General features: G+C 36.6%; 2 protein-coding genes across 8 annotated transcripts; both read left to right on the top strand.

The window, feature by feature from the left end:
• Positions 1-216: 216 nt before the first annotated feature.
• Positions 217-6,558, top strand: LOC123879501 (inactive peptidyl-prolyl cis-trans isomerase shutdown-like). 2 transcript variants are annotated; one of them, XM_045927238.1, is made up of 6 exons: positions 217-370; positions 1,723-1,842; positions 2,832-2,980; positions 3,767-3,882; positions 4,501-4,703; positions 5,066-6,558. In XM_045927238.1, the coding sequence occupies exons 1-6, from the start codon at positions 318-320 to the stop codon at positions 5,811-5,813; spliced, it is 1,389 nt and encodes a 462-aa protein (XP_045783194.1). In that variant the 5' UTR covers positions 217-317; the 3' UTR covers positions 5,814-6,558. The 2 variants fall into 2 exon arrangements, with proteins under 2 accessions (XP_045783194.1, XP_045783195.1); XM_045927239.1 differs by lacking the exon at positions 217-370 and having other exon boundaries at positions 1,723-1,852; positions 2,829-2,980.
• Positions 6,559-8,661: 2,103 nt separating this feature from the next.
• LOC123879522 (multiple coagulation factor deficiency protein 2 homolog) lies at positions 8,662-21,237 on the top strand. 6 transcript variants are annotated; one of them, XM_045927281.1, is made up of 6 exons: positions 8,662-8,788; positions 8,977-9,081; positions 9,925-10,123; positions 11,087-11,129; positions 12,053-12,201; positions 13,520-14,381. In XM_045927281.1, exons 2-6 carry the CDS (start codon positions 8,983-8,985, stop codon positions 13,702-13,704), a joined length of 675 nt encoding a protein of 224 aa, XP_045783237.1. In that variant the 5' UTR covers positions 8,662-8,788; positions 8,977-8,982; the 3' UTR covers positions 13,705-14,381. The 6 variants fall into 6 exon arrangements, with proteins under 6 accessions (XP_045783237.1, XP_045783240.1, XP_045783239.1 ...); XM_045927284.1 differs by lacking the exon at positions 13,520-14,381 and adding an exon at positions 21,032-21,237 and having other exon boundaries at positions 8,668-8,852; XM_045927283.1 differs by lacking the exon at positions 13,520-14,381 and adding an exon at positions 19,222-19,743 and having other exon boundaries at positions 8,668-8,852.
• Positions 21,238-22,850: the final 1,613 nt, after the last annotated feature.

Raw genomic sequence — 22,850 nt, 5'->3', positions numbered from 1 at the left:
GTAGACATTTTCTGTGATTTTCTGTCCGTAAATGTGGGCTTAAAAAGCTAGAATCCAGAGCCACAAAACCAGTTTAAAAAAATAAAAATAAATTATCCATGGTGCAGACATGATTACATACTCTTTGGTGCAGACTTCTACGGATTCGTGGTTGGCCTTAAAGGACTGCTATCCAGGGCCGTAAAATAAATTAAAAAAAAAAACGGATTCGTGGTCTGTGCTTTGTAAATATTGTGATTTTGTAGGTACGGTTTTTTTGTAATTTGTTGTTTTGCTATTTCAAAAACGCAACTGATTTATTTGTGTAAATTGCAACAATGGACGAGTTATTCAAAGATTCAGTGCAGTTATCAAAAGGGATAAATATAAAGTAAGTGTGCAAATCCGTGCATATTATGTAGTTATACCTGCAACTTCGTCCGCGTGGATTTCACGTTTTTTAATTTCCATAGGAACTCTTTTAATTTCCGGGATAAAAATGTCCTAGGTCAGTCTCTAGGGTGCAAACAATCTCTGTGCCAAATTACATCAACATCTGTTCAGCTGTTGGGCAACAGCTGAACCAATTTATTTTTTATCCCGGTAAAACAAAAAGTTTGAACTCCTAGGTTTCTTTTCACGCTTACCTATATGATTTTGACAAAATTTGTTGTAGAGGTAACTTACATCTTAGAGATGGATATATGGTACTTTTATCCCGGGTAATGAAAAAGCTTCCATGGGAGTTTAGTTGTGGTCATTTTGAATAACCTGTTATTGCCTAGCAGTTAGACTTCATCTGGGGCTAGATCCCTGGCACATACCTGTAACTTAAATGTTAGTATAGAAAGAAATACATAGTTTGATTCAAATAAACTATAACAAGTACTTTCGAATCATCTAATGCATCTACCACAAGGGCCAGCAAAAAACTTGGCCCGACTGTGGCAAAGCCAAAAGGAAGGATTATGATTTTAGCAGTCTATGTATGTTTGTATCCAGATTCTGTGTGTTCCACAGTAGCACCTAAACTACTGGGCCTATTGATTTGTTGTAAAGGTCCCGGTGACAGGCTACATTTTATAAGTACGAAAAAATTAACCTAGTGGATGTTACATCATAAATATGGGGGTCTCCAAATTTCTATTTTGCTATTGTATCGAGTGGGAAGTCAAATGAAAGAGGAGAAAATTCTGAGTGAATGAATATAAATGTACTAAGTTACATTACCAAGCGACAAGAAAACAATTTTACTCAAAGAGTTCCCGCGGGATTTTGAAAAACGTAATTTTTTTTTAGTAAACTTAAGTTTTTGTTTTTTTTTTTTTACTATTATTTAGATTTTATAATTGTTTATTTTTAGATTTAATATAAGTAGATATAAGATTCATTGAAATTCCATGCAATTCGGCTCAGAGGATCAACGCGCCTTTGCAGTACAAGTCTATTATTTATTAGAACTACGAAATAGCGGCGGCCGTCTCAGCTGAAATGCATGGAAAGCTCAGTAAGTTATGTTTTAGGTAAATATTTAGGTTTTTAAGTTTAATTTATTAGTATTTATGTTTTATCTATGTTCATTCTATGTACTGTGTTTGCGCCTAGCTTATAGTCCCGAATAAAAGTATATTTATTTATTTTATTTATTTATTTAAATCCACGCGGACGAAGTCGCAGGCGTCAGCTAGTAAATAAATAAATAAATATTCGTTTATTTGGATGATTATTTTTCGCCTGTTCCAGGGAGCTGATCAGCAGGCCGACGGAGTTCCATATAGACTTGGACTTCAAGAAGAAATCAATGGGGATGATGATGGGATGTGATGATGATCTCTTACCTGACATGGATGAAGATGAGGACAGGTATTGATCATTCCAAAAAATCATTTTTAAATACAGTAGAGCCTCGATAATCCGAACTACCAAAAAATAACCCCTGTTCGGACTCACGGAGCGTTCGGATTACAGTATGTTAAAAAAAATACAAATATATTTTGACAAAAAATATTTATTCAGGTACTATAAAACACATATTTAAACCACAAAATACGTAACTTATTCATAAAGTCATCAATTTTAGTTTGGCGGGTTCTATTTATTGACCAAAAAAAGGCTTTGTCCCTCAAATTACGCAGCATCATCTTTTCGGATAAAGACAAGTCATTTTCATCAGCCCAATCTAAACAAGTGTTCAGTGCTGATATAGCTAGTGAATCAGGAATTTTCTTGACGTTAGCTGAAGTATTGTCAACAAAAGACTCGTCATTCCCAGACTCGTCAGTCTCTTGCGTAACAAAATATAAGATCAGCGGTCACGGTAAGGGAGAGAGAGGGGCAGTCGGCAGTTCGGATTACAGCGGCGTTCGGATTATTCAGAGTACGGATTATCGAGGCTCTACTGTACATATCATTTTTGAACCTGCATTTCTGGGATTCACGGCGAAAAAAAATTTAGTTTCCTGGAAGTATCTGTCTTTGGCATCGTAGCTCCTAAACTAATGAACCGATTTTAATTTTAATCATGACTAACATTCCCCTTTCCACTCCAACTAAGCGTAAAGCTTGTGCTAGGAGTGGGTACGAGAATAGTGCAACAGCTGGGGTTTGAACCGCAGACCTTTCGGAATTCAGTCCACTCCTATAACCGTTGAGCTATTGAGACTTTTATTTTTATTTTAGGGTTCCGTACCTCAAAAAATAAAAAGGAACCCTTGTAGGATCACTTCGTTGTCTGTCTGCCTGTCCCTCTGTCCGTCTGTCAGTCTGTCTGGTTTAAGGTTTCTTGTACAATGCTACAGAAACCACACACACTTAACAAATTTAATTTTTCTCTCATTTATGAAATCTTTCAGTGATACAGAGGATGCCTTCAAAATCATAGAGCGTACGGCGGAGAAAATGATGCTGTCATGTCCAGAGTACCACTCCTTCAAGGATCTGGCTTCTAAGATGGTGGACTGCATACCATCCGGTGAAGTCAAAATGCTAGTCATAGAAGAAGGTGAGTTTACGCTTCACAAGCGTTCGCCACTTCTCCCTGCAAGCTAATAGTCTGGTACACTCTGGTCAAAGAATACCCGGCTGAGTTTGTTGTGGGCTCTTCTCAGATTTGGGCGCGTTTGGAACCCTCGTAGCTTTAGTTTTAAGTTTACGCGATTATCACCACTAAATTAAATTCGCGGTTTTCAGATTTATTCCTGTATTTCTGCTATAAGACCTACCTACCTGCCTTTCATGATTCTAGGTCAACGGGAAGTACCCTATAGGTTTTTTGACAGACAGACAACGAAGTGATCCTAAAAGGGTTCCGTTTTTCCTTTAGAGGTAAGGAACCCTAAAAATCAAAGATTTCCCACGGGATTTTCAAAATCCTAAATTCACGCGGTTGAAATCGCGGGCATCAGCTAGTAAGATATTCTCGAGATGTGCTCAGGAACTTTTCTTCTTGTCTCCCATTCATCATTTTACCACTGCACCGCAAGACGTCGGGCGAGTTTCCATCCTTATGTCGTCGACATTCCATCTACACACATGAAACGTTTTGCGTCTTCATTCCTCATACGCATGGCTAAGGTTTGGAATACTCTTCCGCGATCTGTGTTTCCTACCAATTACAATCCGGGTATCTTTAAAACAAGAGTGAATAGGCACCTTCTGGGAAAACGCGTCCCATCTTAGGCCACATCATCACTTTCCATCAGGTGTGTGATTGTGGTCAAGCGTGTACTGTACTATAATAAAAAAATAGTACCTAATTTGATAATGAAAGGGGCATTTATGTTTAAAGGTGATGGTCCACTGGTACCGGTGGACGCGATGGTCACTATCCATCATGCTGCGTATTTCGAAAATGCCAAAATACCCTTCGACTCCACCCTCACTACGAATAACCAAGCTCCTTTGGTAAGTTACCGTATGTGTTGATTAATGTAATTGTATAGGCTGCATGTAAGGCACGTTTAGAATTTTAGTTTTACGTATTTAATTATTATCACCATAATATCTTCTTATAATTCCCCAAATCACCTCCAAACAGTCGAACCATCCACGGAAGATGAGCTAAAGGGTGTCTACATCAACTACTGGAGGGTAAATACTAATCACACTTCACACTATCACACTTCACACTAATATCACACTATCACACTTCACACTAATATTATAAAGGCGAAAGTTTGTGTGTATGTGTATGTTTGTTACTCCTTCACGCAAAAACTACTGGACGGATTTGGCTGAAATTTGGAATAGAGATAGATAATATCCTGGATTAGCACATATGCTACTTTTTATCCCGGAAAATCAAAAAGTTTCCACGGGATTTCGAAAAACCTAAATCCACGCGGGCGAAGTCGCGGGCATCGGCTAGTCTAACAATATAATTCGGACTATCAAAAAGAGTACACACTTACAGACTTTTGACTTTGGTTTAAGCTAACAACCTCCCCTCTCCCCTATTTAAAATCTCACCTTGCTTATAATTTTCTACTTTGCGCCCTTGGTATATAAATAACTTCTTTCCAGCGTATGCGTCTAGGCTGCAAGAAGTTTATACCTGGTCTGGAAATAGGGTTGACAATGGTCAAAGGTCCGAAAGCAAGATTTCTCCTTCTTGTGGAGCCCAGTATGGCGTGGGGGCCTCAAGGAGTATTCCCCCGCATCAGACCTGAGCCGGCGCTCTTTGTGATAGTGTTGTACCAAGTTGAAGACACCCAGGCCGCCGCTAGGTGAGTAGACTAGGCCTTTATCTCTTTAAAATATCAGATAAAAAAACTACACAGAAATTTATTGGAGCCATTGAACATTTTTGGAGCTATTGCTATATTTTTTGCTATTTTAATTTTTTCTGCTATTTTTTGGATTCGTACTCGAAGGGTGCCAACGAGACCTTATAACTAAGCCTCCGCTGTCCATCCATCTGTCTGTTAGCGGGCTGCATCTCGTGAACCGTTATAGGTAGAGAGTTTATGCTTGTTATGATTTAAAAAAAAAAATGTTATTTCTTGTGAAACGATGTTTCGGATCCCTTCATATTCGAGTGCGATTCGCACTTTACCGGTTCTTATAATAATTTTTCACTTTTTTTCAGATTCAACGACCTACCCTCAGAAGAGCAAAAAAAATTCGAAGTGACAATGAATACTGTGACGTCACTACATAGCCACGCCAAACACCTTTTTTCTAAAGGAAAGTACGCTGCCGCCGTAAAAGACTACCAACAATCCATATCCATACTAAACATATCGCAGACAGAGGACGAAAGAGAACAGAGAGAAATAAAAAAATTGAAAGTTAACTCTTGCGTCAACCTATGTGTGTGTTATTATAAATTAAATAAGCCTAAATACATACTGGACATATGCAATAACCTCGATTATATAATTGATATTGAGACCCATTGTAAAGCGCTATTTTATTACGGCAGAGCGTACGAAATGTTAGGAAAACAAGATGAAGCCGTCAAATATTACAAAAAAGCATTAAAATTAGAACCGAAAAACAAAGATATAGGCAACGCATTGGCAAACATAGATAAATACAATTTAAAATCCGCAGAAAAAGAAAAGGAATTATGGCAGAATGCGTTTAAATCTTTGCCTGAAGAAAAAAAAGTTGTCTATGATGTCGATGAGGATTTCCAAGATGGCGTCCTAGAGATGTGTCAAGGTTTGGCGGGAAGGGACGAGTATTCGAAATTCGATTTGCCGAATGGTCTGTCGAAGGGTGAGGTAGATTGTATTAAGGATTTGTGTTCGAAATTCGAAGGCTTGGCTGTCTTAGAGGATGGAGAGGGTAGGAGGAAAAGGATTTCTATTGTTAGGAAATTGCTGGGTTAAACATAGAGTTAAGTACTAGGATTTCCTGATTCTATGAAATTAAAGGACAAATAAAAAAAAACAATTTAGTAGGCTATTTCAAACAAAAATCATGTGCCATAAAACTGTCATAATGAGTGAACATGTATCTGGCAGGAAAGATCACATAAACTGAAGAGCTTTGAAGGTTTTGGCCTACCCAGTAGTCCGTCTTTTTACTTTTTTCTAAAATAGCAGCCACCCATAAAACCTGTATTAATTAATATTTAGCATCAATATAAACAAGTATTGTATGAGACAAAATCTTCCAAAGTATCACGTTTCTGAGGTTTAAGCTGTCAAAGTTGTACTGGTGGAGTCATCAGTACAGTCTAGCCAAAGAGAGATAATCAGCAGCGTTGCGTATCGTAGAGTTTTGTCTCTCTCACTCGTGTTATTCAAAGTGGCGTTTCATCGTGTTATTTCAACGACAGAGACAACGCTCTACAAAAGCGAAGCTGCCGATCATCTCTTTCTAAAGTTCGGTGTGTAATCTTTCCTGCCTAAACAAACAAGTTTTATACAGGGTGTATTTTTTAAAAGTATATTTTTAATTTTTAGTTTTACTTAAAAGCAAAGATTAGCTGAGAAAAATTAGATTACTAAGTTAATTATAATAAAATAAAGTCGATTATTAATTAAGAAAATATCATTAATGTTTGGAACAGAGTAAAGGTGTATCCACACATCGGTTAACTCGACGGCATGTGTGGATACATCTTAAGGTGGAAGCGACGGGCCTGCCCGCGAAATTCATATTTAATTTGGTTATTCGCATTTTTTAAACTAATACGACAACGTAAGCTTATGGCAATTTCAATTGCGACAATGGCAGTATCATCCTCACAGGTTTATATAAAAATCTTTACTTGAAAGGGTCCAGTTTAAGAAATTTCGCAGGCAGGCCCGTCTCATGCCCCTTAGTAAAAAATTTGTGTTAAGGGTACCTACACTACTCTTTTTCAAAACTGATTATTCTATTATTTTGTTGTTGTAGATCTAAAACGAAGGCAGATATCGACTTATCTCTACATTATCTATGCCCTCAAACAATTAATATAGTAAAACTGTATTGGAATTCGTCTGTGTTGGTTTTGGCTGGCGGGTGTGCTCTGCCTTTTTGGAGTGTTTTGTTTGTTAAAACTGACTGGAAAGCGCTCTAGGGGGGGGGATATATAAACTATATAAGAAACTAGATAATTGAAAAATTAGCAAATTCATGTCACAGTTTACTTCATAATAACTTCCAAAAATAGGCGTAATTCAAAACGTCTGTTTACGATTAACACTTTGCTGTTTTTGACTAAAAATCTTTTACCTCAAGCAAAATTCATTAAGTATAATAGACAGAAAAGTCTTTGAAAATCAACCTCGCTTATTAGATATTAAACTATGTATAAACTTAAAAATTTAATTTTAATCGATTTTAAGTGATTCTTCCATCAATAACAACAATTGCGATTGTAATAATGATTGATGAAGGTTTTACGGAATCGAGATCGGTTTTGTATAATGCGCAGTCATACAACTTGTGTTTAGATTGGACTTCTTGTAAAGCGCGCAATATACCTACTTACATTTGAATAAGTCGAATAGTTTTGTAAGAATTTTGAGTTTTATTTTTGTTATTTCACTAATATATTTTAAAATTTTGTACGTATGGTTTTTATTTCAATCTTCCCTACCCTTTTTAACCGACTTCCAAAAAAGGATCAGGTTCTCAATTCGTCGGAATCTTTTTTTTCCACTTATCCATCATTCGCTAACTCACTCACACACACAAACGCGCCTGTGTGCGCGCGCACACACACACACACACACATATATACAACACACACATACATACAATACAATATACATACACACACACATGATAATACTGATATTGTTATAGAAGAGCGGTGTCTTCTGACACAGAGGTAGTTCTCCTATACCTCTAAAAGAAGGCTCCAACCTCCTACAGATGTATGTAAACAATAGTTACTGAAAATAAACAATTTAGTTTTTTTAGGGATCCGTACCTGAAAAGGAAAAACGGAACCCTTATAAGGATCACTTTGTTGTCTGTCTGTCTGTCTGTCCGTCCGTCCATCCGTCCGTCAAGAAACCTTTAGGGTACTTCCCGTTGACCTAGAATCATGAAATTTGGCAAGTAAGTAGGTCCCATTTCTGAAATGGGATACCATAGGCTGTTTCTGATGAATACAGGGATCATGTTTGTATGTCTTGGTTATTTCTACGCTTAGTTACTAGATATTAAAGGGAAGACGTTACAAGAGATAGAGTCGTATTTTAAGACTAAGAATTTCGATGTGGACGAGGTTTTGAGTAAAATAGAACAAATAAAGACGCTTATTTAACAACCGTTGTTTTAATTTGGGGTGGTAAGGAACATAATCGTTCTATCAATCTAACCTGTTAGTAACATAGTTAATAGTTTGGAATTATCGTGCAGAATGTCGGAAAAAGAGCTGAGTACGGAACTGAGTCTGACTCGTTTTTTTTTGCTGTGTGTTGGCCGATTGTGCTTCTTTGTCGCTCGTTCCGCGCTCTCGCTTGCACTTCAAGCCTTACATGAAACGCCTCAGAGCGAGGTAACGCCGCATGAGTCATGTTTTTTCGTGCGTGCAGCCGGCTCTATCGAATTATAAGACGTTGTCACGTCAAAACTCCATTGACGTATTGAAAACTCTTTTGCTGTAAAAGATTGAATATTGATAGTGTGATATTTTCCTTAGCGCCGTAACACTACAAGTTTCCGAACGTAAGCGCAAACAGCAAATGTCAACGTCACGTCAATCTGACATTGACAATTGACATCTCCAAGTGACGTGTTTCGAAATCGAAAGGGAAACTTGGAAACTTGTTTTTTGAAAACGTCCGCAGAAATTAAAAAGCGAGTTGCTTACATTAACTTTTATCAATATCGATTCGATTAGGTGCTTTATCGCGTCCACGTAAGTGAATTAACACGTTTCGTCAGTGATTTAATTACAAAACTGCCACTGTTAAAAACCTACAGTAAGTTTACGAAAGTGTGTAAAACTTTTTGGGAAAATTTAGTAAAAGTACGTAGATATTTAAGTAATCAAAGATTTTTATAAGAGAAATAGAGGTTAATTTAGTTGTTTTAACTTGTTTACAGGGAAAAATGTATCGTTTAATAGTATTGGCAGCTGTTTTTCAGTTTACGATATGCCAGCAATATCAGCAAAAAGTAGCGCCTGGAGTTCCCCCACAGAATTATCAGGTAATGGTTTTTACACGTATTCATATTTGAAATCCCAATTTGATTAATATTTATCTAATTTCACACCTAAGTAGTGAATGTTGCATGATACATAATAGCAATGTGGTACATTAGCTATCAATGGAAATTCTACTAAAATTACTTAGAACCTACTTAACAATTTTTTTAAAGTGGTCATTTGAAGAGCCTCAGTTGCCTGTAAAATTTTGAAGTCCTTGTTGTGATGTGCTTACTAAGCAATTAAATATCACTTGCTTTAACTGTTAACGAAAACATTGTTAGGAAAGTTGGGGAGTCTAAAACTTAGAGAATTAATAAAACTAAACTTACTAAATAGCCTGTTAAATGTAATTTTTGTAATTAATTTAAATTTAATGCATCATTGAACAGACAGACATTAATTTTTGTATAGTATGAGATTAGCATGCATTACAATGTGACTCACATGCTGCACTTTTTGTACATTGATGGTACTATGTGAGAAACCTTTATGCAAGTTTCAAAACCAACTACAAAATTTCAATTCAATCAGATGAATAATCCTGAATGGATAAGTGATGAACAACCAGTCCGGCTAGCATGGGCAGTAGATAAAAATTATATCCCCGATTATATCCACTGATTTGTATGACATCAGTGGATATAATCGGGGGATATAATTTTTATCTACTGCCCATGCTAGCCGGGCAGACAAAATTATTTTCAATTATACATACATACATACACCTTTGTTTTATGACGATGATGATTTTCCATTAAATTGCATCGTATCATGGGCATACGCTCAGTAGTGGACTCAGACAGGCAGATTGATTGATGTACCTTCTCTGTTTATCTCACTAGCAACAACAATATCAACAGCCGCCGCCTCCCCCTCAACAGCAGTACCAACAACCTCCACAACAACAACAGCAGTACCAACAACAGCCACCTCAACAGCCATTCCAACAACAGCCCCCCCAACAACAGTATCAGCAACAGGTGCCTGTACAGCAGATACCAGTGCAGCAAACTCCTCAGGGACATGGACACCATGGCAATGGTAACTGTAATTCTGTTTAGCTTCCCCCTACAACAGCTCTTCCAACAACAACCAACAACAGTCTCCCAACAAGAACTAACAACAGACAACAACAGTATCACCAACAGGTATCTGTTCAGCAAATACCTGTGCAACAAACTCCTCAAGGGCATTGGGCCAGTGTGGCAGACTATGGCTTAAACCCTTCTCATTCTGAGAGGAGACCCGTACTCAGTAGTGGGGCGGAAATGGGATGATCATGATGATGTTTACCCAAGTAAACATAATATTTCAACCGTAGCGAAAAAATAATAAGTCTATGATTTCAACCATACAAGAGAAGCAAACTATTTTTAACCCCCAACCCAAAAAGAGGGGTGTTATAAGTTTGACGTGTGTATCTGTATATCTGTGTATCTGTATATCTGTGTATCTGTGTATCTGTCTGTGGCATCGTAGCGCCTAAACGAAAGAACCGATTTTAATTTAGTTTTTTTTTGTTTGAAAGGTGGCTTGATCGAGAGTGTTCTTAGCTATCATCAAAGAAAATCGGTTCAGCCGTTTGAAAGTTATCAGCTCTTTTCTAGTTACTGTAACCTTCACTTGTCGGGGGTGTTATAAATTTTTAATTTACACTTGTGTTTGATATGTTTTTGACAATTTACTTAAAAGTTTTGCAGAAACCAAGTATACACTTCTGTGCATACCAGGGATGAATCTTGGAAGTAAAATTATATGAATACTAGAAAATGCCCGCAACTTCGTCCGCGTGGATTTAGATTCTTATAGTTCCCGTGGGAACTGTTTGATTTTCCAGCATAAAAAGTAGCCTATGTCCGTCCCCGGGATATAAGCTAACCCTGTACCAAATTTCGTCAGAATCGGTTACACTGCTGGGCCGTGAAAAGGTAGCAGACAGACAGACAGACACACTTTCGCATCTATAATATTGGTATGGATTTATTGTGTTTTTCTTGTTTTCAGACCCTCATATATTAGATGCTGCAAACATAGCACATGAGAGAGAGTGAGTATCTTATTCATAAATCAGTAAAAAAACCGGCCATGTCCGAGTCAGACTCGCGCACTGAGGGTTCTGTAGTCTGGTGTTCTTTTGTAGTATAGGCGTTATTTTGCGGAATTCCATGATATACAAGGTACCAAAAGCTTTATTTCCTATAATCCGCCAAACCAAAGAAATCTGTATGGTGCAAATGCAGCATGCGACATGCACCGCCCGCCCTCCCACTGATAATCATGCAGCAAAAGCCAGCCACCAAGCAAGCCACACGCACCACCACCACGCAGCACCACACAAATCGCAACACCACTCGACGCGCGTTTCGCCCCGACACCGGGGCATCCTCAGGAGATGTAGACCTTACAATGCCTAATTGCAAAGTCACTTTGCAAATTAAGCTTTTGGTTTCTTGGTGTTTTTTTGACATTTTGGATGATAAATCAAAAACTAATATGGTTAAAACTAAATTAAAAATTGTTTTAGAATGTACAGGTAAAACCCTTTCATATGATACCCCATTTATTATAGTTATCTTTCTATGAAAATTGAAAATACTAATTATATTTGTTCATGAACACACTTTCATTTTTTTTGTGATGTAACCAGAAATTCATGGTTTTCGGATTTTTTCCTTGTGCTATAAGACCTACCTACCTGCCAAATTTCATGATCCTAGGTCAACGGGAAGTACCCTATAGGTTTTCTTGACAGACAGACAGACTGATGGACAGACAGACAGACAGACAGACAGGCAGGCAGACAGACAACGAAGTGATCCTATAAGGGTTCCTTTTTTCCTTATGAAGAATATCATAATATCTCCTAAACTAATAAAAATCGCTGAGCATTTTACATAGGGGTGATTTGTATACCCTTGATAAATAAGGTATTTAAATATTTTTTTTAGAATTTATGTTGTTTTCCCATAGACACATTCAAGAGCACATGGAGGTGCCCATAGACACCTCAAAGATGTCGGAGCAAGAACTGCAATTCCACTACTTCAAAATGCACGATGCTGATAATAACAACAAGCTCGACGGATGTGAACTGATTAAGTCCCTCATACATTGGCACGGTGAGACATCTTAATTTATTAGTCCACAAAATACTTAAGGTTACACTTCATAATATGTGCTTCTCCATACAAACATATTACAGATATTATTCTAGTCTTTGTTTTTCTATATCTATAACTAAGCCATATATCGATTTATCTCTCCTTAAAACTATTAATATAGTAAAACTATGTTTATTTTGAAATTAACCTTTGAAAGATCTCTATTTTAAATTAAATGAGGGAACTTCGTGCGTAAATAAACCATGTAAAAAACGTAAAAATTGCAAAACTATTTTGCTTTATGGCAATCTTTACCAAGGAATAATTTCAAATGTCTTTAATTTGTTAAAAAATGTTAATTGATTTGCGTAAAATTAACGCAATAGCCAACGTTGATTTAACAAATAACGCATATCGTTTTGGAGTATTTTTCACCCATACCTACTTAAATGTTGATAGCATAGCATGCTCTCACGCTCGACTAAAGAACAACCATGGAGAGCACTCTTAATACATAGTATCTCCCAGCCCAGGTACAAAAGGTTCACCCTGTAAAGACTTTAAAAAAAATAGCGACTATTGCTAGCAATAAAGTGCAATAGCGATTGTTATCTGACTGATTTTGGCATCTGATCCGGCAATTTCTAGACTCGTTTGTTCCGCTGGTTTGAATTTGTAAATTTTTGGGGAACTGTGTATTATTGTCTTTGTGAGATCAGTAAAATGTTATTTTTATTACCATATTAATACCTAGCTATTTTATTTTTTATACTTGCTTTTACATGTAAGGGGCTTACGTAAGATTGGCTTTATCATATCATATCCCCTGACAGGGGATTGGACCATGGTCCATATTGGGAGATTGGACCAGGGTCCATATTGTGGGATTGGACCAGGGTCTATTGTGGGAGTTGTGGGAGTGGACCATGGTCCATATTGGGGATTGGACCAGGGTCCATATTGTGGCATTGGACCAGGGCCCACATTCGGGGATTGGACCTGAATGTGGACCCTGACATTAGGGAACAGCGCGGTGATACGCTAACTCAAGTGTATAACACTGAATGATAGTCACCAAGCTCATTTGACAATAGTTCCTTCACTGAGATATATATTGCAATAATTTTTCGTAGAAAACTTTCAATGCATTAAAAAGAAATGTCAAATGTGCTCGGTGACTGGGTCCAAATTAGGGAATTGGACCAGGGTTCATATTGGGGGGTTGGACCAGGGTTGCCCTTTTATTCATTTACTTGTCTTGTCTTTCATTTCTATGTACCATCCATCAACCGTGGTTGTCATGGCAACTGTACGCCATTTCGGTTGACAACCACAGAGCAAGGTCACAAGCAACAACCGCAACCAGGAACCCCACCGCCCGAAGAAAAAATCTTCAAAGACGACGAACTAACCAACTTAATTGACCCTATTCTAAACATGGATGACCATAATCGGGATGGATTTATAGATTATCCTGAATTTATTAGGGCGCAACAGAAAAACCAAAATAAAGAAGGATAACCCGATAGACTGATTGAGATTATCCTTCCTACCATTTTGGTAGGATTTTCTTTGGTGTGGCAACACTGGAAATATGTCTGTAATGATTTTAGGGACTGAGTAAATTACTATAGCCAATTTAAAATTAAAAAATATTTTCATATAAATCACTTTCTATTACATATTAAAATACTCAATTAAGCTACTATACAAAAAGTCACCTACTCCTTTTCCTTATTTATGTATACCTACGTAATAAAAAAAACCCAAAACTTAGTCTATAAGCTCAGTATAAGTAATAAAAAGAAAAATTTACAGTCTTAGTTTACAGAAAAAGTATTCAAAAATTTAAACTGAATTTAAAATTCTATTTATCAGTCACTAAATCTTTAAATATTGTTTCATAACCTACCTACTTATATTTTTTACCTTCTAATGTGCCAATATTTTTTATACTCTTATATAAAATATCAAAAAGAGCCAGTATAATGAAATTAATGCCTTTAGAATATAATATTAAAAAAAATCTAGCATTTCAATTTCATTGTTGCCATATAAAAGAAAAAAAATAATACCATTCCATACTTCGAGTGTAACTTTTTACGTTACTAACACTAGACTTAGCCCTAATTCGCACGAGTGTTAAAAAAGCGTTGCGTTAAAACCCGGCGTTGCGCTGGAAATACAACAATGCGCGTGTAAAAAAGCGTTGACGTGTGAACAGATACTTGGGAATGCATTTATTCTATTTGAACGCTTTTTTAACGGACGTTAAAAAAAGCTCTCGTGCGAATGAGGCCTTAAACATTGTGACTTGATATTTGACAGTTAATATTTATTCAAAACGAAAATTAAGAGCGTTCCTAGTGGTCAAATTAAAAAAAAAACTCAAGTTAGTTGATAGTCATCTAAGGCGTTGATTCTGATGTCTCTTTCTAAACTAAATAATTTAGAGCACCAGCATCTTTTTTTTTAATACATGGTGTAACCAGAACGCTAGCAAAAACGAAGACAGGCGATAGTGCTGATGGTTACTGATAAGATACCATAAAAAAATCTACGATCCTGTATTTTCAAAAGTTCACAATATATATCAAATAAAACATCTGACTGACGCTAAAAGTCAAGGATTGTTGCGTAAATAGGGCACTCGAAGTCAATGCCGCGTCGTAGGTGGGGCATTGACCCGAGTATGCACGGTATACAATGCGGGTTTGAAAAATACTAAATCATTAAAACTAAAAGATTAGGCAAATGGTTATTGGCATTACATTGTACAATAGTATAATAATAACGCTTAGTTTTTGCTAGTGTTTTGGTTACATCCTTTTTTATAGCTCAATAAAATAGGACGCAAAATGAATTTGAAATTAAATACTCTAAATATTGCTACTCATTTAACGCTATTCTCAAGACTGGCCCCTTAACAGGTTTGACAGTTTGAAAATAAAATAAGTTTGCCTGTCCTTTTCTAATTACACTGGTAAGAAAGAGATGCGCATTCTCTAAGGTAAAAATTTTAGTTGCCATCAGACTCAACCATTGATAAAAAATTCGATGTCGATTTTTTAACTTAGAAATTTATACTCAAGGATCTGAGTATTTGTTACTTAGGCGCAACGCACACTTGCAGAACAGAGTGGAGCCAAGACTAAAAGTAAAAGTACTCAGAGGCTCGATTACGGTAAAATGAACTTGACACTTGAGCATTAAAGCCAACATGCCTCAAGCAGAAGAAGCGACGGAATAAACTGTGCTATGTGTGGTACATACAGTTTTAGTTGATAGGTACCCTGTAGGTACGCGTTGCGCCGAAGACGTGTACATTTTATAAATGAATGATTGAATTTGTGCTTCCTGTCTCCACTTAAAATTACGATTTTTTTTAATCTTCCATTCTTTATCTTAGTTAAACTTAAGAATAATTAGTTTATTCTTTAAGAATGGTTCATTGAATTGAATAATGTTTGAATAATAACTAATCAAACTCAATGAATGGTCTCATTCCTCAGACGTTGTTAATCCATCGTTGTGTATTTATTTATATTTTAATTTTAAATTAAAGAATTAAAAAAAAAAATAGATATAGCCTATGAGCTAGAAATTCGAATTTCATAATTTTCTTTTTTTTTCAACCCCTATTTCTCGAGTTTTTTTGTCAATGAAAGTTTTTTTTTAAATAGGAGGATTCGTGAAATAGACAATTTTTTTTAATGAAAAAACATTTTTTTTCTCAGTAAAGTTGTAGTTTTTTGGTGTCACAAATATAAATTTTATATTGATACCAAGATTGATACCTACAATTATTTATGTATATATTTTGCTTGGGAAACTGCATTAATTTTTGTTATTCGTAAAGTTGGACATTCAAAAATGTTTAAAAAGTTCACAGAATAAAGAAAAAAAATATAGATACCTGGTAAGCTATCTTTTTTCTCTAGTCTGTGTTGTATATACAATTTTTTTCGAAAATATATGTATATACAATATACATTGTAAATGTATGTCTGTGTTGTCAATATATGTTTTGATGGGTTGTGTGTTGTTTATAGAAATAAAATGTGAAATAATTTGTACTGGTGTCTGTGTTTTATTTTTGTCTTTTGTGTTATCATCATTATCAACCGATAAACGTCTACGGCTGGACATAGGTGTCTTGTAAGGGCTTACACACGCAACGGTCTTGCGCCGCCGCAATCCAGCGGCTCCCGCAGACTGATGTCGTCTATCCTAGTGGGAGGTCTCCTAACGCTGCGCTTTCCGGTAGGAGGTCACCATTCCAACACCTTGGGACCCCAAATCCTATTTATGATATATTTACTAGAAGATGCCCGCGACTTCGTCCGCGTGGATTTTGGTTTCTAAAGATCCCGTGGGAACTATTTGATTTTCCAGGATAAAATGTCTATGTCAATTACAGGGGCGCAAGCTACCTGGGTACCAAATTTCATACAAATCGGTTGAGCGGATGGGTTTTTAGGAATCTGGTGGGAAGTCTTTGATTTTCCGGGATAAAAAGTAGCCTATGTCCGTCCCCGGGATATAAGCTAACTCTGTACCAAACGTCAGAATCGGTTAAACTGTTGGGCCGTGAAAAGGTAGCAGACAGACAGACACACTTTCGCATTTATAATATTAGTATGGATGGATTGGGGGTTTGGCGCGGGGAAGGGTTCTTCCTCGCGCCACACCCTGGCAAGGAGGCCATGCCTCGAGGCCCTTACCCCCGTCAAACCTACCTACCTAGGTCAAACGGAGAAGACCCCGCTGCTGCAGTTTTTTACTGCACGTCTATTGACATTCTATTACTCCGATACTGGCGTCGATTCTGACGCTTTTTTCTAAACTAAGAGTATCTGCCATCTTTTTCTTTTGAATATTGCTAAAAAAGGATGGATTTTAAATTAATGACTGTTAGTGCTACTCTATAGTCTATACACTGCTCAATACTGGCACCTAAAGTCACGAAGTTTGCCAGTTCTAAATTAAATCTAAGTTTGTCCGTCCTTTTCTATCACATTCGTAAGAAAAAGATACAATGATACTTTCAAAAACGGTGAAGGAAAACATCGCGAGGAAACTCGCCTACTTGAGAGTTCTCCATATTGTTCTCAAAGGTTTGTGAAGTCTGCCAATCCGCACTTGGCCAGCGTAATGGACTATGGCCAAAACCCTTCTCACTCTCAGGTTGAAATCTATAGAGCGCACTTTGAGTGCTTTTGCTTAGACTTAAGTTTCGGTTAAAACGAGACAGATTTATGCCATCGGTATAATGTCTCGTTTTAACAGTGTCTTAAGTCTGAGCAAAGTTAAAGTGCGCTCTATAGATCTAAGCCTCAGACCAGTGCTTTGTGAGTCGGCGATGATCACGATCATAATGACTAAAAAATCTGCCCCCCCCCCTCGATTGTGTAAGAAAAACGTATTCATGGTTATCGCTATCGTCAAGAAATTCTGCCGTTTCATTGGTTCATTCGCTGTATACCTTTTTTCACAGCCAATCAAAGGGCAGAATTTCTTGGCGATAACGCAGTTGCGATCAGCAGTTCGATTGCGGTAGAATGACAGCTATAATGTCACGATCGCAATCACCTCTGATTGGTTGACGCTCGCTCGCTATTGGCTACAATGCATTGCTGCAACAAGCACACCATTTTAGGCAATAACAACAATTGCGATTGTAATACCTAATGATTGATTCAGGTTTAACGGAATCGATCTACAGATTCAATTACTATAGTCCCATATGAAAATGGGTTTGTGTAAACCTACATTGATACCAAGTAGGCATTCCGTGTTTTGTGATGTGATTGCTATTGGGGTGAGTTTTATTAGTAATATTATTTATTTATATACCTACGTAATACATATTATGTAAATATCTCTTAAATACCTAAATATCATTAAATTCCAAAAGAAATAAAAATATATCTTATTAGTTTACTTGATAATATCCGAGACGACGTGGAATTTTAAAAATCCGTGGAAGATCTTTGAATTTCGGAGATAAAAAGTAGGTAGTTGCTAGTAATATTTCGGAGATAAAGGAGGAACGGTATTTTTTAACCGACTTCAAAAAACATGAGTAGGTTCTCAATTCGACTTTATGTTTTTTAGGGTTCCGTACCTTAAAAGGAAAAACGGAACCCTTATAGGATCACTTTGTTTTCTGACTGTCTGTCTATCTGTCTGTTCGTCGTGTCTGTCAAGAAACCTGTAGGGTACTTCCCGTTGACCTACAGTCATGAAATTTGGAAGCTAGGTAGGTCTTATAGCACAAGTACAGGAATAAAATCTGAAAACCCCGAACGTGTGGTTACATCATTTAAAAAAAAATTAAAATGTGTTTTAATTTTCAAAGTAAGATAACTATACCAAAAATAAGTGGGGTATCATATGAAAAGGCTTTACCTGTACATTCTAAAACAGATTTTTATTTATTTTTAAATTTATTTTTATGCGTAATAGTTTTTGAGTTATTGTGCAAAATGTTGGAAAAAATACCCGAGTACGGAATCCTCAGTGCGCGAATCTGACTCGCACTTGGCCGGTTTTTCGTATGTTTGTCACAACTCCGCCAAATATGAACCGATTTCAATTTTAGTTTGGTGAAGATCTGATGAATATCTTCGGAGATGGAGAACAGAACTCCTCAATGGATAAGAGCGAATTGCTCGCGATCAGTGTAATAGCTTAGTAAACAGTAGGGTTTTAACTGGGCATAGCATATTATAGTACAGTGGGGCCACTAAAAATTGTGAAATAAAAAAATTTCAAAAGAAATATAAAACCGACTTAAATTAACACAAACACTAAAATGGCGAAAATAATTTTATTTATTACCGAATATATTATGTATACAAGAGTTAATGTAATTCTATAATAAAAAATTTTGGAGGCGTTGGTAGGACAGACACAACGAAGTGGTCCTATAAGAGTTCTTTTTGAGGTACGAACCCCTTAAAAATAACTAGAAAACCCTTAATAAAAAGTACTTTTATTTATAAAATCATTTATTTACCAACAGTTTTCTTCCAGGTGCAACGGACGCAAAGCACCCTGTATACACAGACGCACAAATCGAAGCAACTTTGGACCTAGCGTTGAACCATACAGACATAAATAACGATGGTTATATAGATTATGTAGAATATGGGTTTAGTATGTATAGAACTAAACTCAATGCTACCAAAATCGCACGTGGGGAGAAAATATAGGACAGTATGCTATGTAAACAGCTCTTGTCGGTGTATATCCTACAGATTTTTAATCTTGTTCATACTCTTAAAGGATCGTCATGACCTAAATCCCCTGTTTATTGGGATTAGTCGGGCATACACCGACAATTGTTACCCTTATAGAGGATGTAAATCGGAACAACTTTAGACCTTGCGTTAAATCTAAGAGACGTAAATAACGAAGGTTATATAGATTATACAGGATACGGGTTTAGATAGACCTAAACCCAATGCATGTGCCCGAGTCAACCCTGTCAGTCAGTCAGTGTTTGTTGAAACTGTCGGGAATGCACCGACAACAAGTTAATATTTCTGTGAGCGTTGACTTTTATAAAATTGTTTCCTATTATTTTAAATAAACGTTTCTTATCTATGCTTATATCTTTATGCTTTTTCTTATTACCTTATACGTAACTACCCGGCTACAAAGAGCATTTTCAGAGAAAAGAACGAAGCAAGCGCATTTTCTTGGCTTGTATTATTAGATTAACTAGATTTTAGTTAGTGGAATTGTTTTTTTTCTAGTCATTGACATTGCATTTCCTTATTTTCCTCCTTAACACTTCTAAATGTTTATGAAATATTAATGCAACAGGAAAACAAGCGAAAGTGCAAGCGAAGTAAGTGCTAGAATTTGCCAATTTTAGGTAATTGTGTATACGTAACGCGTTTGACCCCTGAGCGTTTTATCTCAACAATTAATTTATTTTGCGAATTTCATAATCTATACTATCTATACCAATATTATAAATGCGAAAGTATGTCTGTCTGTCTGTCTGTCTGTCCGCTAACTTTTAACGGCCCAACAATGTAACCGAAAATAATGTAAATTTGGTACAGGGTTAGCTTATATCCCGGGGACGGACATAGGCTACTTTTTATCCCGGAAAATCAAAGAGTTCCCGCGGGATTCCTAAAGACCCATCCACTTAACCGATTTGTATGAAATTTGGTACCAAAGTAGCTTGCATCCCTGTAATCGAAATAGGCAACTTTTTATCCCGGAAAATCTAACAGTTCCCACGGGATCTATAAAAATCTAAATCCACGCGGATGAAGTCGCGGGCATCCTCTAGTATATTTATAAATTATGAGTCGATGTCCAGTTTTCCTAATTCTATTGGAACAAACTTCGTCAGGGATGGGATGGAACTTCGTGAGGTTTTTACTCTGTAGGAGTCTGACATAGGCACTGTGCTCCCCCGTGGCCGGTGGGGCAAAAAATCGGTCGAAATAATCTACAGGTGATCCATGGTATGAGCATAGACCTATAAATACTCATATGAGTTACTTAGTTTACCTAATAAAACGGGTAGGTAGTTACAAAATCAGTTTTATTAACTTTTATTTTAAGAAACTTACAACAGCATGTTAATTCGCTACATCAATGTTCAGCGATGAATGATACGACCGAGCTCAGTTGACAGTGGTTGAGTTTATATTACTGTTTTACTGAGTGACATTAAAAGTATTCTTTTAGAAAACCTTCAATGGATTATAAATAAATGTCAGTGGTTATCATTGATCGTTAAATATTGAGTTAGTGAGTCATCCAGCAGGTTAAGTGCGAGCGCAGCAAGCGCATAATTTATTCTTAAATATGATTCCAGACTCAGACGGCACGAAGGAGGAGTCGGTGGTGAAGTATACCGACGCAGATCTGTCGGAGATCGTAGAGGGCGCTTTGAAGCAGGCCGACAAGAACCACGATGGATTCATAGACTGGCCCGAGTACAAATCCGTCACTGTCGGATAGAGGCCGACAGAGCCGATAGGCCGTCTTGAAATTAAACTAACAAGTCTAACTCTAGTGCTATCTAATTTAATAAAATAAAATACGAAAACTCATATGTGCCTATAATTTTTATATTTATATATTTTAGTATTTACCCTTCTTATTCTTAGAGGAGACCTTGTGCTTAGTAGTGGACTGGCAATGGCTTGATCATGAGGGTGATGATTAATTTTAGGGTTTCGTACCTCAAAAGGATAAAAGGAAACCTTATAGGATCCCTTCGCTGTATGTCTGTTTGTTTGTCCGTCTCTCCGTCTGTCAAAAAATCCTACATTAAGTTACTTACTTCCCGTAAACCTAGAATCATGATAGGCGGGTAGGTCTTATAGCCATAAGGGGAAAAATCCGAAAACCGTGAATTTGTAGTTACATCACAAACATATCCCTGTTTGTCTGTCTGTCTGTCTGTCTGTCTGTCTGCTACGCTTTCACGGCTAAACCGCTGAACCGATTTTAATGAAATTTGGTACCGACTTAAGATATTTTCCGGGGAAGGACATAGGCTACTTTTTATCTTATATTATGTCTTACAGCAACATAATTTTTGTAAGACAAAATATTCTTAGTTACAAGAAGGTTGGCGATCTACACAACAGGCTGACTAGACACCGTAACAGGCTTGCGACTCCTACGCTCCGCCTCAGGGAGGTCCAAAAGTCATTTGTGGGAATGGGTATAATCTTCTATAACAAAATTCCTCAGTCAATTTTGGACTTGCCTTTACACAGGTTCAAAAATCTATTAAAAATATGCTCTTGAGAAAAGCATATTATACTATCGAAGATTATGTAAATGATAAAAAAGCGTGGATTTGAACTTCGATTCGCTCCAGCAATACGCAGGACTTCAATTGCTTTTATACATGGCATAATATTGTATATCAAATCTTTGAAAAGAGCAACCGCCGAGTTTCTTGCTGGTTCTTCTCGGTAGGGAAGGCATTCCGAACCAGTGGTAGATGCTTTTGACGATTCGAAAAAACTTGTAAAAGTCTAATTGAATAAAAACATTTTGAATTTGAATTTGAATTTATCTCGAAAAAACAAACAGTTCCCGCGGGATAGCACTCTATCTTTCACGCATTTGTCGTTCAATAACGCCGCAACAGAGCTACCTACGGATTGACAACATTTTTTGCATAGACATAACCGCGTAACTTTGAAACCGAATATTTTAACAGAAATCTGGAAAACCACAGATATAGATATTAGTTTCTAGAATATGTCTGCAAAATTTCATGGACTTTGGTTGCTTAATATTCAAATGAAATTGAAACTACGTTTGTATGAAGCGAGTGACGGAGAGATCTCTGTTAAAGGCAAAAATAAAACAATGTTTAATAATCAGTAAAATATATTTATTTTCATATCACACATCTATAGGAACTATTTATAATAAACAAAATTATTTGTACAATAAATCGATAAGGCCAGCTTTAAGTTTAATTCGTTTTATTGTAACATTTAAAAAAAAATTGCGTACGAATTTAGTCTTAAAAATGAGGATGATGCCTAGGTCAAAAATAAATTAATAAACAATATGAAAATTAAAACCCGACTGCTATCGTCTTAGTAAACGCTGAAATATTATAGTAAAATTGTTTTTCTGTCGCTTGATATATTTTAATATTGTTG

The sequence above is a fragment of the Maniola jurtina genome, chromosome 28 (assembly GCF_905333055.1).
Source record: "Maniola jurtina chromosome 28, ilManJurt1.1, whole genome shotgun sequence".
NCBI classification, from domain to species: Eukaryota; Metazoa; Arthropoda; class Insecta; order Lepidoptera; family Nymphalidae; genus Maniola; species Maniola jurtina.
The sequence above is the reverse complement of the archived record's forward strand: the minus strand, read 5'-3'. Positions and strand labels throughout refer to the sequence as shown.